This window comes from Lonchura striata, chromosome 8 (assembly GCF_050655825.1).
Source record: "Lonchura striata isolate lonStrDom1 chromosome 8, ASM5065582v1, whole genome shotgun sequence".
Taxonomy (NCBI): Eukaryota; Metazoa; Chordata; class Aves; order Passeriformes; family Estrildidae; genus Lonchura; species Lonchura striata.
Genome location: NC_140710.1, coordinates 10,561,762 through 10,581,749, shown reverse-complemented (window position 1 = coordinate 10,581,749; position 19,988 = coordinate 10,561,762). Strand labels below are relative to the sequence as shown.

The 19,988-nt window shown below is 61.7% G+C and overlaps 1 protein-coding gene across 5 annotated transcripts; it reads right to left on the bottom strand.

Moving 5' to 3' along the window:
- Window positions 1-401: 401 nt before the first annotated feature.
- On the bottom strand, window positions 402-17,896 carry SLC6A9 (solute carrier family 6 member 9). 5 transcript variants are annotated; one of them, XM_085586318.1, is made up of 14 exons: window positions 17,759-17,896; window positions 15,201-15,347; window positions 6,648-6,804; window positions 6,361-6,492; window positions 5,038-5,290; window positions 4,826-4,958; window positions 4,260-4,394; window positions 4,077-4,180; window positions 3,762-3,999; window positions 3,539-3,673; window positions 3,134-3,233; window positions 2,792-2,892; window positions 2,433-2,603; window positions 402-2,222 (listed from the first exon to the last, which is right to left on the bottom strand). In XM_085586318.1, the coding sequence occupies exons 2-14, from the start codon at window positions 15,228-15,230 to the stop codon at window positions 2,013-2,015; spliced, it is 1,899 nt and encodes a 632-aa protein (XP_085442444.1). In that variant the 5' UTR covers window positions 15,231-15,347; window positions 17,759-17,896; the 3' UTR covers window positions 402-2,012. The 5 variants fall into 5 exon arrangements, with proteins under 5 accessions (XP_085442444.1, XP_021383956.1, XP_085442445.1 ...); XM_021528281.4 differs by lacking the exon at window positions 17,759-17,896 and adding an exon at window positions 15,474-15,583; XM_085586319.1 differs by lacking the exon at window positions 15,201-15,347 and having other exon boundaries at window positions 17,759-17,891.
- Between the last annotated feature and the right edge of the window lie 2,092 nt (window positions 17,897-19,988).

Genomic DNA, 19,988 nt, shown 5'->3' with positions numbered 1-19,988 from the left:
GCTGGAAGGCAGAGCCCCTGACTCAGCCCCTCCACCCCTTGGGGGAGTCCCCACTCACTCAGCAAGGCAGAGGGGCCTAACAAGGCACCCACCTAGGGAAAGTGTACAGGGCAAAGCCAGCTGCCCTCACTGTGTCATGGATATTTGCTGCCCTCCAGTCCATCTGGGGACAATACTTCCCCCCCAGCAGGGGTAAGCCTGTCCTCCATCCTCTGCCTTACCTCCAGCTGGTTTTGTACATCCAGGTCGGGCAAAGAAGAATGCCTCAGGACCAAGCCGGCTGTTGGTTGCCAATACTTTCCATCAGAGGGGAAAAGAGCTGCACCCATTAAGTGTGGTCCCCCACTGTTCAACCCCTCCCCTCACATGGTTCCCAAAAAAGGGCACAGCAGGACACAACCTCAGGAATATAAATCTCATTAAAATCTAGGATACTTTAGAACTCTACACCAGGAGAGACACTGGCACAGGCAGCGCTGCCCAGGGACACTGGCACAGGCAGCGCTGCCCAGGGACGCGCGCGTTATTGCTAACAATTAGAGGTGAAGAGTAGCGGCGTGACTCGAGGGGCAGGGCACGGGCACCATGCGGAACCTGTGCCCCCTCGCCGCGGCACGACGGGGGGCTCGGGACGGGGAGCTGGAACATCCTGCTGGGGCTCGCCGCCCACTGCCTCCCGCCACCGTGCCAAGCTGTGCCATGTCCCTGTGCCAGCCTCGGGGCTGCAACATGGGGAGCACAGGGTGTTGGCTGGGAGGGGAGCAGTCGGGGTAGGAAGGGTCTCATCCCATCCACCCCAAATCAAGAGCTCCAAGCCCTTTGGCTGGAGCTGGAAGACAGATTTAAAACCGCCCAGCCTTTGCCAGTGCATCCTGTTCCACTAATACTGACTGGGGACTGAGCATCCCCAGATGGCTCGGAGCGAGTGGGCTGGTGTAGCCCTTCGTGTCTCCGCTGGTACCTCTTGCTAAGCAGCAGCTGGGGGAGGCCGGTCCATCCTGGTCCCCCTTAGCACCATGGAGGGTCCTCCCCTGTCAGTGCTGGAGCTGCCAGGGAGAGCTGAACCTCATCCCTGTCTGGTTACCCCCTAGCCAGGCTTAAGTACTCCCCAGCCTCCTGCCCCATCATGGGGCAGGCAGCAGCACTGGGCTGCTTGTGGCTGTGCCCAGCTTTGTAGGCAATACCTGGCCACCCAGAAGGGCACCCACAGACCCCAGTGGGGCCACAGGGTGGAGGGGTGCATGGAGGGGAACATCCCAGCCCACTGCCTGCACAGCCCCAGTGTACCGTGCATATGTGCATGGCCACGTACGCCACATGTTTGCCCATGCTGTGTCTGTGAGGGACACACACGTGTACACACGTGTGCTCTAAGTGCTTGTGTCTTGTGCCATCAGATCCCCGTTCTGGTGCAAGCAACATGCTTGCCCCCATCTTCCTGTGCTGGCCTCGTGCCTGGCAGCACCCCTGGGTATGACCACCTGTGAGACCCAATAGGCTCTGAGCCACAGTGGCTGAGACCCAGGCTGGGGATCCCTGCAGTGCCAACCCTTGCCACGATGGCCTTGTGCACACACAGGCCGTGAGCAATCCTGGCATGCCCAACCCTGGTCCCACTCCATGTCCTCCCCATGGGAAGGTCAGGAGGGTGCCCCATGGCAGGGCAGGCTGCCTGGCTTAAGGAAGGGGGGGTGGGAGCCTGGGAGCATCCCACCCCCCCCATCCTGTGCATACCTCCAGGTCAAGGCTCCTGCAAAGTGCCTCTGGCTCCCAGCCCTCCCGGGGCCGTGCCCCCTCCTCTCTTGTCCCAGCGTCGAGCACAAAGGTTACCGTAAACACGAGGGTTAACGAACGCCACGGGGGCAGGGGCGGGAGGGGTTAACCGGCGAGGAGGTCGGGGGGTCTCGGGGATGGGTGCTGAGAGCCCCCATGGTCCAGTGCGGCCCGGAGCCAGGCTCCGCCAGCGGAAGGTGCAAGAAGGGTTAGAGAGGGGGTGCGGGGATTGTGGGGAGTCACAGTCTGGAGTCCTGGCTGTGGGCTGAGCCATTACTGCCCTGCACGGGGGATGCAGCCGCCTCACTCTGGCCCTTCTCTGGCTGCAGGGGCTGCACCTCCAGGTGAGACTCGGTGGAAGGGCTGAACACCGGGGCGTAGCGCCCGCTGCGGTGCTCTGGCAGAGCTGGGCCCCAGTCCTTGCTTGCCTTGGTAGCATTTTTCAAGCGCTAGAAAGAGAAAGGATGGAGACAAGATTAGCACCCACCATGCTCCCCTGTCCCAGTCTGCACCAATATGCCAACAGCTTCCAGGGATGCACAGACGTGCTGCTCTATGCACACTGCCTGCACACAACCACTGCTGACAGCTCCAGGGACAGCCTTGATGGCAGCCCCAGGTGGGACTCAGACAAAGGGGTGTAGCCCCTGGCCACCCACCTCAAGCAGTGTGTCCCCCTCAGAACGGCACACTTTGTAGATGGCGTAGATGGGGATGCAGATGACGGAAGAGAGCGCCATGAGGAAGCCAATGCTGATGGCCCAAGTAGGGTAGACATACTCATTGTAGGAGATGGGCCGGTACTGGATCACTGTGAAGACCAGGATGAACTGGGAAGGGATAGGCAGGATCAGCCAGTGGGGAGCAGCCAGCTTGCTCTGTGCCCCCACAGCTTCCCTGCACTGTCCTATTGCTGGTCTCCTGAGCTCAGCACCCTCCTCTCCAGGGAGCGCCATGTCCAGGTGAGCTCCTCACTCCCTCCTCCCACATCCCAGTGCCCCGTGGTTGCAATGCTCACAAATATGATGGCAGGTGAAATGAAGCGCCAGCAGATCTGGAAGAAAAGTGGGGGAGGAAAGCCCAGCATCATCTCAATGTCCTTGAAGTAGTTGCGGTGTCCTGGGGAGAAAAATGACCATCAGCCCTGGTGGTGACCTGAGCCCCCTCACGGCTTACCCAGCCCCAGCCCCAGCGTGGCGGGACCCATGAGCCCCCCAGAGCCACAGCTCCTGATTGGGCAACAGCCTCCCCATGTAACACAGAGCAAACTGCTGATTGGCCAGCTGTTGGGGAAAGCCCTTCCCCATTGGGTGGCCGGATCAGCCCTACCATCTGATTGGCTGCAGGCAGCTGCACCTACCATAGATGTACATGATGGCCACACACATGATGCAGGAGATGACCACCAGGGAGAAGCTGGCGGCGTAGTTGTCCATTAGCAGGAGCCAGTAGATGCCCGCCTGGAAAACAGATGCATTGGCACAGCTGCCCCTGTGGTACCACTGCTGCTGGCAGACACCAGCACAGCCATGCTGACTGTGCCGGCAACACACAGCTCAGACACCGCTGCCACGGCTGGCACGGCAATGCCTGATGCCAGAGTCAGCACGGAGACACTTAATTGTGGGTCCTGTCCTCAGTGTTGGCATGGCAAGACCAGGCCCTGGCTGTCACTACCATCATAGTGCAACAACGTGGATGTGGCTGATGAAAGCGGCCATGGCAATGGCACCCCATAGCAACATGGGGTCCCATGGTCACCTACCTGTGTGGTGAGTGGGACACCCAGCAGGAAGCCAGCCACAGCCACTCCCAGCGTTACAAAGGTCTTTTTGCGGATGATCCACTCATTGCCCACCTCATCCACAATGGCCGTGACCAGAGTCTCCAGCAGGCAGAACTACATAGGGGGCAGAGAGGGCAGCATGTCACCACCTTGGCCCCACCATGCCACCCCATCTGAACATGCTGGCCCCAACATGACCTACCTGTGTACCCAGCCCCAGGAGGATGAGCATAAAGAAGAAGAGAATGGACCACAGTGGTGAGATTGGGAGCAAGGTGAGGGCCTCAGGGTAGGCAACGAAGGCCAGGCCTGGCCCGTGGTCAGCCACCTTGGAGACATCCACACCCAAGTGGTTGGCCATGAAGCCCAGGATGGAGAAGATGACGAAGCCAGCATAGACACTGGTAGCACAGTTGGTGATGCTGATGATGATGCTGTCCCTATGGGAAGAGGAGTCAGGGCTGGCAGTAGACACGAGGACAGTGGCAGGGCTGGGGGACTGTGGTCGGGCACTTACCGGTAGCAGTTGTTGTTGAACTTGTTGTAGGAAGCCATGGTGATGAGCCCGCCCCAGGCACAGCCCAGCGAGTAAAAGATCTGTGAGGCCGCGTCACCCCACACCTGTGGCAGTGGGATGGTCAATGCTGTGCCCCCAGCCCCGCTCAGCCCTGGCTGCCCGCCACCCTTTGTCCCTGCTCACCTTGGCATTGAGGATCTTGTCCCACTGGGGTGTCAGGTAGTACATGATGCCAGTGACGGCCCCCTCCAGCGTGATGCCGCGCACGAAGAGGATGGTGAGCACCACATAGGGGAAGGTGGCCGTGAAATACACCACCTGTGGGGCAGCACCTCAGTGAGGTGGGGATGGGGACAGGGGTGGGGACACAGGCAGGAACGGCTAAGGTGTGGCTGTAGACTGCGTTATGGTCCAGAGTCTGGAGTGACAGACCAGGAGGAGCAGATATGGTCCAGAGAAGGGACTATCCTGAAGGAGGTGAGACCATGGCCACATGGGAGGAGCTATGTCCAGAAGGGATGTGGCCAGGTCACAGGGGTGTGACCTTTCCCAGAGTGGGAGGAGCAGACAGAGAGCAGGAACAAAGCTAAAAGAGGAGGAGCTGCACCCAGAAGGGATTGGGAATATATCCACAATGGGAGGTTCATTCCCAGTAGGGGTGGGGTTATGCCTAGAGGGGACCCGGCCATCTATTCTGAAGGCATGTCCACACCCCCAGGGAGGAACCTGGAGAGGGAACACACAGGTACCTTTCCCGAGGATTTCACGCCCTTGATGAGGCAGAGGAAGACAACGACCCAGGAGACACCAAGGCAGCCCAGGAGGGGCAGCCGAACCTCGCCCAGGTTCCCAATGTCATCCGACAGGTTCAGCACATACCTCCTGTGTGGGGAGGGGGCAGCAGCGTCAGTGGGGCCCAACCATCATCACGTCCCCCATCCCTGATCACAGGCCCTGGTACCTCCAGTACTCCTCGCTGGGGCTGGTGCGCTTCTGGGTGCTGTTGAGGAGCTGGGTGATGTTGAGGGCAGCACGGCTGGAGAGGTTCCCGTCCAGCACCCCCACGCAGTCGGGCGTGTTCCAGGGGTTGCTGCAGTATGTCCAGGGCAGCACGCGCGTCATGGACACAAAGAAGTAGTAGAAGGCAATACAGATCACCACGTTGTAGTAGATCCCGATGTATGTGGACACCACCATCATCCCGTAGCCCACGCCTGGGAACAGCACCGGGGAGGGGTGAGCGGCAGGGTGCAGCGGCACGGGCACGGCGCACAGCACCAGGGGTTGTGGCATGGGAGGAGTGGGCTGCATGCAATGCTGTCAGCAGCCTTGCAGCCATCCTGTGGCTGAGTGCCTGGCTTAGTCACACGTGTGAGGAGCACTGTGCATGGGATCCTCTACCTCCAAACGAGCCTCGTGGTGCCGAGGGTCCCCTTGGACACATGGCAATGCATACAGACTGCAGGCAAACTCGTGGGGCCCGCAGCCCAAACGAACAACTGGATGGGGGTCACTCCTGGCTAAAGTGACTTTACGTCTGCAGTTATCTGGTGGCATGGCATGTGACAGGCCACATGAGCACAGGGAAGTGCACCCCAGGCTCAGCATAACACTGTGCAGGACACACAAGAGTGTGTGCATGGGCTGCTTGCACTCAGACATGACATTGTGGGCATGTCACCTGGCAGGCAGCCTGCAGGTGTGAGCCAGGGGAGCCAGCAGAATAGGAGCATGCCAGTAAGCCAGGAGATGCACCTGGAGCAGGGTCCAGCCATGGCAGGGCAAGCATGTGGGCACAGCACCTGCTACCTATGGTCCAGGGAGGCGACTGTAGAAGCATGCCCACAGCTGGACAGGCCACAGTGTGTTCAGGGGACCTGAGTGGCCTCTGCAAGAGTGATGCGCTGGGGACACGTGTGGCATAGGCAGGGATGTGTGTGTAATGCCTGCAGTGGATGCCAGCGCAGGGCTGGGGTTTGCGCAGGAGATGCGACGCGTATGCAGGGACACGTGTAACGTGTGCAAGGGATGCCAGGCAGGCTGTGCAGGGCAGCGTAGCCAGGGCAGCCATGTGCACAGGGGAGCAGGGCAATGCAGACTGTGATCTATGCGCAGGGCATGTGTGTGTAGGTCTGCACAAGCTGCAGGTGCCTGCACTGGGCCATGTGATGTGCCAGAGGTGTGCATGCACCCCATGGTGTGTGAGGGTCACGCCAGCCGCCGAGCACAGTGACAGCAGGTGTCTCATGCTGGCCTGTGCCAGTACGGGCAGGCATCTCCTTACCTTTGAACATGGGGCTGACCCTCCAGACACCAAGACAACCCTGGCTGGCAAACTGCCCAAAGGAGAGCTCCATGAAGAACAGGGGGATGCCGCAGAACACGAGCATGATGAAGTAGGGGAACATGAAGGCACCTAATAAGCAGGAACCAGAGGATGAGTGAACAGTAACCCCAAGCCCAGCTGTGCTTCCCATGCCCTGCACCACCCCAAGAAACACCATACGGGGCTGGGGTGCACACCCCCACACGTGCCCAGAGGAACCCCACTCCCCTGGCCCCGACACCCACCTCCCCCATTGCGGTAGCAGAGGTATGGGAAGCGCCAGACGTTGCCTAGGCCCACGGCATAGCCCACGCTGGTCAGCACAAACTCGATCTGGTTGCCCCAGTTGCCACGCTTGACGCTCTTCTCCTGCTTGCCCTGCTCCCCGGGCACAGCGCCATTCTGTGGAGAGATGCCATGGGATGTGTCAATTGGGGACCCCCCTGCTGGCCCCATTGGAAGGGTGACAGCCGCCGAGCGGGGCTGGGAGGTCCCCGGCATCCTTCCCCATCCCGCCCCCCTGCCTGTCCCCGCTGCCCGCCACGCACAGCCAGTGCCAAGGAGGGGGAGGGCAACGGTGTCGGCCCCCCCCAGTGAATGGCTCTACCCAGAGCCCGGCTGCAGCAAAGGGAGAGCCTGCAACTCATACAAAGCAGGTCCAGGCGCCAGAGCACAAAGGGGCCTCTGTTCTCAAGCCCCCCCCTCCCTGTGCCCAGCGAGAGAGGTCCTGCTGGGTGGCCACTGCCCACGACTGGGGGGGAAACTGCAGGACCCCCAGGTTGAAGCAAAAGCCCCTCTTGATGGGAAGTGAGGTGCAGTGACTGGAGCTGGCAGGGGCCTGGGTACCCCCCCAGGAAAAAGCACCCTGCTTCAGCCAGGGTCCTGCTGCCAGCTCAGCACTAAGCAAGGGCACCGTGCTTGGGGCAGCTCACAGAGGGTCCCAGGCAGTTGGGTCCCTTGAGTGGACAGCCCCAGTGCCCAGCTGTCTTCCCTGCAGGGGAGTGGGGGGGCAGGGGGGCAGAAGGGGGCAAAAAGGGCGCTTTGTGCAGACTGCCACATAATGTGAGCTCACACCAAGGAGGACAACAACAAAGGAGATGAGTGCCTGTCACCCCAGCAGGGATGGCACCCATCACCCCATGGCTCTGTCCAGCACTAATGTCATACTAATGTCCTGCAAGGATGCTGTGGAGCTCTGGCAGGTTAGGCTGAAGGTAGATGGCATTTTGCAATGCAGGGGTGCCCTGAGCCCTCCCCTCCCCACCTGAAGCCAGGTGATGGATGGGTGCATGGGGCGAGGGTGCTGGTTGCCAGTTCATAGCCCCACAGCACCCATGCTGCTACAGGAGCAGCACAGGGTGCCGGCAGCCCTAGGAGCCTGCTGGAACTCCACGGTGCTGGTCTCACCACCACAGACACCCCAGTGCCCCATGCCCACCTCGTGCCTCTGCCCCCGCTGCCCCCCACAATGGCTGACGCCGGCAGTGAGCGGGCCACAAATGGGAGCCGTCACTTTGGATCTGCTCAGGGCGGCGGGGCGGGCAGCAGGCGCGGTGCACCTAACCGTGTCATTTGATTAGGCCGGCACAGCCGGGACGTGATGCCCAGCGACTCCGGCACCGCGCTGCCAAACAAAGCCATCTGCTGCGAGCGGGGCCCGCACGCGCCGCGGGCTGCGGGGGGGCTGCAGGGGAGCAGGGCTGCAGCAGAGGGGCGAGGGGGCACGGAGGGCACTTTGGGCAGGGCTGTAGGGGCAGCACGCTGCCGTGCCCAGCCGGGGAACCGGAGTGCCCCCAGCTGACTCTGTGAGCAAAGGGGCCATCAGAAACAAGCTCACGGCAGCTCCAGGTGCTGGGGGACCTCCCTCCCAGCAGAGGTTCTTATTGTGGGGTGCTGTGCAAGAGCAGGACTCAAAGGTCCCCAAAGCAGGGGACAGGACACTGGCAGTGCCCCATGCCAGGGCACACTGCCCACTCGAGCAGACTGATCTGGTCGGGAAGCTTCTGATTAAGCTGCTCGCACTAACGAGGCTCCTAATGAGCAGCACAGCCAGCAGGAGTGGGGCAATGCTCCAGCCTCCCTGACAAAAGGTCTGGTGAGGGGACCAGATACACTATATGGCCCAGCCAGGAGCCCTGGCACTCACGGGGGACCTCATCCCTGTTCCAAGCCATCACTCTGCTCAGGTGACCCCCCTGGCTTCACTCCCAAGCCTCATGGAGCACCCCAAATTTGAGTTGCCTGGCACCAGTGCAATGAAGCTGCCAGGCCTGTGCTGCTCCCTCCTCCTTTCCTGCAGCACTGGGCTTTGGTGCACTTGTCCCCAATAAGGGGGCAGCCACATGTGTGTCCATGCATGCACAAGCGAGCACACGTGCGCAAACACTTGCATGCTCACCCATCAGCTCACTACAACCCCCCCTCCCCAAATCTAGGAAGGTCATACAGTCCTTTACACTCATTAACCACCCTCCCAACCCCACATGGTAAAAAAGGAGGTAGATAGAGAGAACCCAGACATCTGGGAGATTAAACTCCCCCCCCCTTCCCTGCTATGGGAAAGGGAGAGGGAGAGGTGCCACGCAGCAATGGTGCAGTCTCTGGAGGGCCAGGTCCCACTCCCAGGCCCCAGATTTTCTGTGCATGTAACCCAGTGCAGCCTCAAAGGATCCCTGTCTTGAGTGATAACATCTGGGAGGAGGAAGGATGCACCAGGCACCCCAAATGTCTTCAGAAGGGAAGTTCCAAAAGGGAATGTCCAAAACATCCCAAAAGGGGACATTCGGGGTGCCCAGGGCATCCTTCCTCCCCTTCCCCAGGGAACCCCCCACACATCACAGCCAAAACTTCCCCAGCCCAGCAAAGCAGGCATCATCCATCACCCTGCCTGGCACCAAGGTCTTTCTCATGCTAAGCAGCATCGACTCACACAATGACAGCTTGGCTGGGGTGCCCGGATGCGCCCCACTTCCCCGAGGGGCCCTGATTTATGGCTGGTCAGCTTGTGATGGTGGCAGGGTCAATACTGGAAAAGGATGTCCTCATGAGAGGCATCTCCAGCACAAACTCCCTCCTCTTTTTTCCTCCATTCAAACTGTCCACATGGGGGTATGCCAGCCCAGCACTCTGCAGGGCACAAACCTTATCTAGCCCCCATGAACCAGTGAGGGGCCCCCAATTTCTCCAGAGGATGCCCTGCAGCCTCCAACTCAGGGGCCGTTAGGGCTGCTCCTGCAATGCCAGCAGAGTGTACCCCTGATGTCATCAGCCTGATGTCATCGCTCATTGCCACGGCAATGGCAACAAACTCACAGCTTTTTTAGGCAGGGGCTGCTGGGAGATAGAAAAATATGCTAATTACATCATTTGCCATGACAGTGGCTCTTCCAGGGCAAGAAAGTGGGGTACAGGATGCTGGAGGCAGATGACCCCAGCCTGAGGTGGGAGTTCCAAGGGATGTGATCACTTAGAGAAGGGGTGTCCTGGGTACCCTTGCTGACTGTCAACTGATCCTGGGTTCTGGGGGCATTATAATCTGGCCCTGCACTCCTTGTCCTGGTTCACGGGGTAATGAATCCACAAGTGTCATCCCTGCATCCGAGGCTGCTGTGCCCTGATGCAGGCACAGCACATGACTGACTCTGCCAGCCTCACCAGCATATCCTAACTTTCCCTACCCTCTCTCTTTGGTGTTCAGCCCCATGTTTGGCCCTGTCCCAGTGTAGCAGAGACATACTGTGTGAGAAAAGGCATCTGGCATGGTAATGGGGACAGTCCCAGGGCTGGGGTAATGCAGTGATGAGGGGCACACCCAAACCACAGGATCTCCCAGGAGTGTTACACTGCCTTCACCACCCCCCATTGCAGAAGGCTGCCCAGCCCCAGTGACAGCCCGGAGCAAGCTCTGCGAGCCACCAGCACTGCCCTGGGGTGCCATGGGGGAAACAAGGCAAACTTTGACATTGCTCACTGATACGCATGAAAGGGAAGAGGGGAGGGGGAACAAGGAGGGTCTCTGCTACACTCTGCTCCTGCAGCACTGAGTTGCAACCCAGGTGCTGTACACCTCTCCTGCAAAATCGGTAGATTCCAGGGATAACAAACACACAACTGTCAGACAAGCTCTTCTTTCTCCCAACACAACTGGGGCCATGGAGGGGTTTGGTGCCATACTCTGCCCTCCCTCCCTGGAGCACCCCACATCAAAGGCTGTAGGGTTTGTGGGTACCTCTCCAGCATGCCATGGCACAAACCTACAGCTTCAGCTCCCCCCTGCAGAGCCACCACCCCAAAGACAGTACAAAGGGTTTTGGAGACCCATGAGTGGTGGGGGGACAGCGCTGGCATGGCCACCACTCCGCTTGGCCCGCCCCCAACTCTGCCCCCCAGGTCCTGCTCTCACCTGCCCACTGACCTGCTGAGAGGGTCCGAGGGGGCCTGGCTGCTCGCAGCTGCCATCCGGGGGCCCAGGCTGGACGGCTCCGTGAGTCCCCAGCTTCATTGGCACCTCGGGCTCCGGCGCAGCAGCAGCCACCCGCCCTCCCGCCTTCCCCCGCCCACTGCCTCCAGCGCTTGGCACTGCTCCCCACTTGCCTCCCAGCCAGGCTCGGCCCCCCGTCGCCCGCCCCGCTGTAGCGCCGGCACCCCACCATGCCACCTGCCCTGGCACCATGCCTGCCCGGCCCACCCCGCGGGCACTGCCGTGCCTCTGCTACCCCCCACGAGCCGGACCCCCACCCGCCAGGTGCCCTCCCTGGCCCGTGTAGGCAGGGCAAGGCAAGGCAGAGCAGGCTGCACAGCGGGCTCAGCCCTGTCCCACTTAATGAGGCCTCATTAGCGGGGTCCAGCTGCTCACAGCCCTGCACGCTCCAGTGGGCAGCACTGCCCTCCCTGCGGGCACCGCTGCCCGTCTGGTCAGGGCCAGAAGCTGCTCTCGGAGCATAGCAGAAGATGACATTCCCTCAGAGCCTCTTATTTCCATGCCTCAACATCCAAGCCCTACACATGCGTTCCTGCCCTCATGCCCATCATCCACATGGCAGCTTGGCCCTGCATGCCCAATCCCAACCCTGGGCATTCAAGGGCTGCAGGAACAGGGCATGGCCCTGCTTGGCGGTAGGGGCACAGGGACAAGCCTTTCTGCTGGCACATCCTCAGCCTGGTGCCATGCTACTTCACTCAACCTCATACTATTGCTGACATCATGGGGCCTCCATGGCAACCCTCACAAGGTCACTGCCCCAGGGGGACCATCTGGCTGGCAGGAGGGCTATGCCACGACCCCTTCGCTGCCCAGGCACCCCACAGCCTCCCTGCTCACCCCTCTGCCAGCACGAGGTGGGATCCTGGTGGGGTGGTGTGTCCCATAGGAGGCCAGGCAGAGGGTGCCCTGCAGCCAGGCTCGGGGTGCCCCAGCTGCTCTCAGCCCTATGTCCTGGCTGGGGAGAGTGGCCGAGGCGCCAGTGACACATGATGGTGCACGGAGGGCGGGGGGACGGGCCGGCGCTTTCGGGAGACCATCTGGGGTCCAGGCAGCAGCGGCCGAGGGCGCACACGTGAACAGCACACGTGTGCGGGGCGGGCACTCCACCTCCCACATGCCAGCACCCAGTGCTTCTTCCTGTCCCCTCCTGCACCAGCCACCCAGTAGCTTGGGACATGTCCCACCCATGGGATGGCAGCACTCAACTGTGCCCCCCACGACATGCAAGCCAAGAGCCACCCCATGCTGTGCCAGCCCCAGTGACCCCAGCCCTGCCCTACACAGAGCCAGGCAGCTCTGTGCCCAGACACCCTGCAAGGTGTGTGGGCACCTTGTGGCCATCCCTCCATGACCCAGTTCAGCTGCAATACTTTGCCTGGGCCACCTGTGTGCCACCACCATGTTTTGCCCTGGGCACATAGGTCTCCCTGCCCCTTAGAGCAGCCTGAGCACAGCAGGACCCACCATCCTGTCCTGGGGATTCCAGATCCTGTGCCAGCCTTGCCCTGTGGGAGCAGAGTGCTGCATCCCTGGCAGCCCAGCCAGCAGATGGAGGAGACAGCCAGCTGCATGGAGGCACACTGCTAGAAACAAAGGACCCTCACCTACCCTGGCATTCTGTTCCCCAGCCTGACTGGCTGGTGGTGCTGGGGGTGAACTAGAGAGACAGGGGCGATGGGTGTATGGGGGGTGGTCCACAGGTCTTCCAGCCCCCTGACAAGGCTGCAGGGTGACAGGGGTAGGAATGATACCCAGGGACCTGTCCCAGTGCCACTATCGCCTAGCTGAGTGCTTCCCAACAGGGCTGCCTTTCTCTGGCCCCGTTCTACCAGGGCAGACATGATTCTCCCGGGGCATTCAGGCAGAAAAATCCCCCGCCAGCCCCCCCATCACTGCCCCTTGGTATTCCGGGAAGGGCTCCCGCAGCCAAAAGCCACTTCCGCAGCTCCTGCCGCTGGTCAGTGGCACGGCGCCGCTGGGGGTGTCTGGAACACGCAGGGACCCCCCGGCCCTTACCCCCCTTGCAGTGCAGTGGGAGCAGTGCCCCAGGGTGTAGTCAGGGTGATCTTGGGTGACAGCAGGAACCCACCTGAGCTGGGCAAGCTGCAGCCAAAAGCAGCCTGGCATGCCAGCAAGGCAGCCCTGGGAGTCAGGAGCCACTGGCAATGTTGGAGTCTGAACAAAGCACCCCAAGGACAACAAAACAAAATGTCCTTAAAGGCCTGGGAGGGAGAGGCAGTCAGACCCTCCCCTGTGGCTCACAGGGAGCCCCTCTGCCCAGCTACACAGGGACTGATCCAGCCCTTGTAGCTAACCCGCACTCCTCTTGCTATCCACAGTCAGAGCATTGCTGGGGGGGCTTGGGAGAAGTAGGGTGGGCACAGCCTCTCCCATCTGCCTCCTGTTTTGGAGTAAACATTCAGAGCTTCACAGGGGCACTCAAAAACACAGGTCCTGCAAAAGCAGTACACATCACCCTTTTTCTCCAGGCCCCAGGTGAGGAAACTGAGGTACAGCTGACATCACCCACCTGCTGCCTCCATCACCCCTGTCCCTCCCCAGGTGGGGCACAGCAGGCACTGAAAACGTGTCCAGCCCCAGGCATGGCACACAATGCCAGGCAGGGGTTGCATGGTGAGAGCCCAGCTGGACTGGGGGTGGTGGGGGTAGGAACTGCACCCACTGGCAGGGATGAGAGGACAGGCAGGAACCAAACTTTACGAGGTTACTGAGAGGCCCTGGAGACAGGCCAAGGAGATTATGTTCCTTTCCCAGGGACTCGGGCAGCTCAGTGGTCAGAACCTGGCCCACTGCAGCTCCTCCTGGTGCTCATAGGATGCAGGAATGGGGATGCTTCAGGAGCAGGGATGCTCTCACAAGAACCTACCCTTCTCCCCACAGAACCCATAGCAGCAATGCCCTGTGCAGCAGTATCCTTGCACCCTGCAACCAGGGGAGGCTCAGGAAGAGGTCTGAGAGCCAGGGCAGCCAACACAGCATGTGTCAGGCCCTGCTGCATGTGACACCCTCACCCTGGAGTGGGCTGGTCAGGTACTTCTGAGAAGTGGGTTAAAGATCTATGGGGAGTGGGCGGGCACTCCAATGTCTGGCTCCTGACACAGGTGTCAGGCTCAGCCCTCGCCTCACTGCGATGCTGACTGCTCTGGTCATAGCAAGAAAACATCAACAGCACGGAGTCATGGCAAGCGCCACGTGCAGAAGTGCCAGGACAGACCCCTGACTGTGCCAAGATATATCCTCAGCATCTCCCTGTTACCGGCCCAGGGCTTCTCCAGAAGAAATCTACCTTCCTATCCCACCAGCTGCCCCAGCCCCTTCTCCGCTGGGGCAGGATGGGTGCTGGGCTCCCTGCTGCAGGCACGGCCGGCGGGGCCATGCTGGGACACACAGGCAGAGGAACTGCGTGCACGCGGGCGCGCTGGAAGCACTTGCTGGAGCATGCTGCTCCCCTGGCTCTTGGCTTCCCAGGCAAATGCTGGCTCCCAGCCCTCCAGCTGGAGTGTGCAGCTATTTCAGGAAGCCCCCTGGGAAGGGGAGGGCCCGGTGACGGTGTCAATCTCAGCATTCAGCTCCTATCCTCTGGGGAAGAGGGAAACAGCCAAACCTAGCCTGAGGGCTCACCTGCCCAAGGCAGCACAGCAGCTTTTCACAGGAACCTGAGCTGCCACAAGCATGGGGCCATCACAGCCTTCCAACAAAGACATGCAGCGGGCACATCCCACATCTGCCCAGAACACCAAATCCACCCTGGCGCAGGCAAGCGCACGGCGGCTGACAGCACCCTGAAACACACCGCTCATGAGGATGGAAGGTCAGGCACTACACCAGTGCCCAGAGAAACCTTCCTCTGCCACTGCACCATCCTACCAGCCCAGTCTCAGAGAGCTCACTGGGTGAAGGCAAGGAGAAGCACCCACAATGTGCCCTGCTGGAGCCACCTGGCTTGGAGGAACACCTGGACCCTTTCTGACAGCAGGCTGTACAATCGCCTGCCTGCAGAGCTGGGGTGGGTGATAAGGCTGGGCAGAGCGCCTGAAAACAGGTGATAGCATCTCCAGGCACAACAAGACACCACACCCGAAGAGCCCCACAGGCAACAGGCTCATGGAGAGAGAGCATAAGCCCAAAAATCATCATGCTGGGAGAGCACCATAGTTCCACAACCCCAACTGGAGCTCCCGGAAGGGCACACCAAGTCCTATGGGAGCCCCAGTGTCTTGCTCCCTGCGCCAGGCTCTCTGGGTCCCCGAGGCAGTGGTGCACACCAGCCCGCTCCCCACACCCCTGCACTTACCAGCAGCCCCTCGCTGCACTTATCGGCCATTCCTGGAGGCTGGAGCACGGTGCCAGCTGCCCAGCGCAGGGTCCCTTGCCTGCCCGCTCTCTGTCACGCTGCCTGCGGCACCAGCACTAGCGTCCTTCAATCCACCGGCAGAGCAAGCTGGGCAGAGGGGAGAAGACACCAAGAGAGATGTGATTGGTGGGGTGGGCACATCCCCACCCCAGGCCTCTCTCTCCCTCCCTCCAGGAAATGGGGGGCTGTGCCAGGCAAGTCGATCCCCTCTACCTGCCCACTGGGTAGCAAGACTCCTGGTGGAGGACGCAGGGCCTGGGGCAGGGTAGGTTGTTGGTGGGGTCTCTTTCTGCTGGCTCCCAGCCCCTGCAGCGTCTCTGAACCCCCTGGCATCCACACGAACGGCGGCTCCCAGGTGTTTCCCAAGAAGCAGTTAAAGATTTACCCGGTGTGGACAGACGACCTTGTGGACAGCTGGCTGCTGGCCCCCCGGCAGGTGGGCGTCAGGGGCCGTGGGCAGGAGCGGGGCCCCTTGAGCTCTCCCCCAGCAAGAGATGAAGCTGAAGTGGCTGCGGCACACGGCAGCGCCGGGACTGGGCGCAGAGCGGGGCCAGTGCAGGGCTCAGCTGCCGCGCAGGACACAGATGGGAAACGATTGCCTTCTGCCCCGGTGCATCGCATGCACGTGCAGCGCAGGGGGGCCGAGCCGCTGGGCTCTGCCGGGTGCCAGGTGCTGCTGGACAGTGCACGGGCACAGGCATCTGTTTCCCCGGCCCTCACCCTGCCCCAGCCTGGGGCTGCTGGAGGCCCCTGGGGAACACCGAGGCCTGACCTCATCGGAAGGGACAGACTCTCTTGCAAAACACCAGTTTGATTGTCTGCACAGCAAGCACTGGTGTTTGCAGATCCCACACCAGTGCTCAGTACCCCTGCTGGCTGAAGAAGGACCCCTGACCCACACTGAGGGTCTCTGACCACCACCAGCAGCAAACACCCCCGGGCCTATCCCCAGGCTGCCATGACTCTGAAGCAATCAGCAGAGACCTTAAGACATAAGGAAGGAGCATGGGCAGTGTAGATAAGGGGCAGGAATCCAGGGGCTGTGGCGTGAGCCCCCAGCCCCTCCAGCGTAGACAGGCTGCTGCCAGCAGATACCACAGATGCGGCACCCCACTGCCAATGCCCTCCTCAGCAGTGCCTGCATTTCCAGGGGAGCTGAGATGTCATCATTGCCACAAGCGTGGCTCCTTGCATGGCACAGGGACCTCTCAAAGGTGGGAGGTGCAGGCTCGGCGGGCAGGCCTCCTCCCTGACACACACCTACTACCAGCCAGCCGAAAACTGCGCACAATGCAGCTCTGAATGCACACCGGGAACTAATCCTGTGCCCTGGGAAGAGGGAGTGCCCAAGGGCTGGACAGCTGCCACTCCCCTCGAGGTCTGCCAGGTGCTGATAAGCCTCCATGAGCACCGTAGGTGCCGCTGGCATTGGCTCCCAGCTTGACAAGGACCGAGTGCGCAGCCAGCGGTGGTGTGGCAATGGGACGGATGCAAGGATGCTCGAGGCTGCAGCGTCCTATGGGACAGCCCAGCAGGGACAAGGATGCAAAGCACTGGTGCCAGGGGTTTGCTCTCCCACAGCTGCGAGATGCCATGACAGACCAGAGGGCAGCGCAGCTCGTACCTAGAGCCGGCACGGGTGACAGGCACGCTGGAAATGGGGACACCTAGGTGCCCACAAGGGCTCCCGTACAGCATGTCACACCTCGGCGCGGGCACGCAGCACACGGCACCCAGCGGAAGGCCACGGATGTCCGACCGAAGGATGGAGCCCCCGTCCCTCCTCGCCCGGCGGGAGGGCGGCCCGACGCACCGGTGCAGCCGCTGCCACCTGCGAGGCCATTTCTTCCGCCAGCATCCGCCGGGCCCACCGCAACCGGGGTTCCCCGGAGCCCGCGGAAGGGGGGAAGCGGGCCGGCTTGCCGCCGCCATGCTCTCCTGCCGCCCCGCGGCGGCGGCTCCGGCGGCGGCCCCGCGGGCAGCGCCCGCCGCCCGGCTCCCTCCCGCCGCCGCCGCCCGGTGCAGTACGGCGGCGGGGGGGCCCGGTTACATCAGCCGCCACGTGGTGGCTGCTCCGCCGCCCCGCCCCGGCACATGCCCGTGGAAAATTACCGCCAACCCCCCCGGCCCGTCACCGAGCCGGGTCGCCCCGGTGTCCGGCGCCCTCCCCGGGAGCGGCGGCGGTGGTGCCGCTCTGCGCGCCGCGCCCCCGCGCTCCCCCGGCACCGCGCCGCCGCGCCGTGAGAGCAACAGATGCGGGACCGCCCCGCATCCCGTTATCCCGCTCTTCCGCTCCCGACACCATCCTAACGGGTGGCCGCTCCCGGTGCGGCTACCGATGTCCCCGACCCCGCCACTCCGGAGGCCCTTGCTGCCCTCGTCCCCTCCTCATTCCTCTCCAGCAGCCCACCCACTCCTCCTCCCGTCCCATCCCCAGTGCTGCTACGGCTGCTGAACGGGCCGGACACCCGGTGCCGGCGGAGGTGCGCGCCCCTTACCGTGCCCATGCCGCCGCCCGGCCCCTCCCGCCGCGCCGGGTGGGCCCGCGGGGGCGCCGCTCCGCCGCGCCCAGCCCGGTGTCGGTGTCAGTGCCGGTGCTCCACCAGGCCCGGAGCCGCCGCAGCCGGTGCTGCCGAGTTAATGAAAGTTTGGAGGTCGGTGGGGGCTGGCGCCGCCTCTCGCCCCCGCCGCCGTGCTCCGCCCCCCGGTTCGCCGCGCTCCCCAGCGCCCCGCCTCGGCACCCGCACCGCGCCTCGCCGCACCGGGGGCACCGCGGGCACCGCGGAGGGCCGGAGCGCACGCGGTACCGCGGGCAAACGGGCTGCGTATAGCACACACACACACGCGTGGGCACACGGGTACACGCGGCACACACGGGCACGCTGCACGCATGGACATGCACGGGCACACTCTGCACTTGGCGCACTTGGGCATGCACATGGCATACTTGGCACACGGTAGCCACCGGTATCCCACAGGCATGTGGACGTGGAGGGGCATATGCAGGCTTGCACAGGCATGTGGCGCATGAGAATGAATGTACATGGGAGGTATGGTCACACAGAGGCTCCCACTGGGCACACCTGCATCCCTGCAGACACACATCCCTGCCACACGCATTTTCACACACAGCGGAGCCGCCACACGCAGCGTGCACACACTGCCAGGGCACAGTGCCATGGCAATCCCAGGCAGCGGGACGGCCGCAGGCTCCAGCCAAGATGCGTGAAGTCACTCTGTCAGTTGTGCACGTGTGCATTGTGTGGATGTCTGTTGCACACGTGCGTGTCACACAGCTGTGTGCATGCCTGCGCATGCTGCGGTGAGCATGCTTGCTGGCACATGTACACACACATACACACATGCAAATCTATACACTTATCCCTATGTGGCTCAGGGTGTGTACACATGTAGTACATGTTTACAGCCGTATGCACACACATGTCTGGAGGTGTCTACATGTGTGTGCAAACATTCATGCCTGTGTATGTGTATCTGTACATGTATAGGCACATATGTACACATGTATGGGTACATGTGAGCATGCATGTACACAGGCATGGGTACATGTACTGATACACATGTGTGTGTGTATGTCTCCCCATACCTATGTGCTTGTGCACACATGTGTGTGCAGCCAGTGCACGCCCCCATATCCCAGGCCAGATGTTTCCAGTAAAGCATGACGAGTGTGCCAGGGGCCACCCCTTGCTTGGCCTCTTGCCAGGCCTCTCTTCCCTCCCCTCTCCATCCCGATGTGCTTCCCATGTGCTGGGATGTGTGCCTGCTCTCCAGCACCCTGCCCTGCTCCCTGAATCCCTTCCAGTTCCTGTACCTTAGGGCCTTGGCACTGCACCCTGTGTCCTCAGGAAGGAGATGTTTTGGGGAGCGTGGCAGGGATGCAGCACAGCGCCCCAAGTGCAGCAACAGCACAGCCCTTCCCATATCCCAATGAGAATCCTTTCCGCCTCCACAGCCCTGCACACCCTCCCAAGGCTGACCTTACAGTGTTCCAACCAGCTTGGGAAGCATCCCTTACCTGTCTCTCCACAGATCCCTGCTCTGTCCCTGAGGGTTGCTGCCTGGTTAGGGAAATCCTCCACAGGGATGGGACAGCGCCCAGGTGTGTCTGCCCAGGCCCCACTGCAGCAGTCTCACCAGCGTGCTGGGCTGCAAGGAGGGGAGCACAGTCATGCACCGACAGTGCTTTCGTTTTTTAAGTGTGGTAAAGTCAGAATGAGGGCTCCCACCCAGGAAGGGGAAGGCAGCAGCGAAACTGGCGGGTGCTCAGGTCCTCCCACACTCTCCCAGCACCTACGCATGGCTGTTCTGCACAAGGAGCCAGGCTGCTCACTAGCACCCTCGCTCCAGGCTGCGTGTGGCCTCATGCTCCACCCTGCAGCCCAAGTTCTGCACCCAGAGCCTGAATCCAGCATCCCACACCCGGCTTCCTGAACCCAGCATTCCACTCCCAGCGTCCTGTGTCAGAGCCAGAATGTGGCTGCAACCCACACCCCTGCCCCAGGATCTGAGCTTTGGAGAGGAGCTGCCAGCTGTGGAGTTGCAGACTTGATCCTTAAGGGATGGATTTCCATGAATGAAACTCAAGCTTTCAAACACCCTTCATAGGATCTCTCACTTTCTGTGCATCTCCTCTGTGCACTCAACAGGAGCTCAGGAGATGGGGAAAGCGGAGGAGGGGCCCTGCAGCCCCAGTTGGGTCAGCAA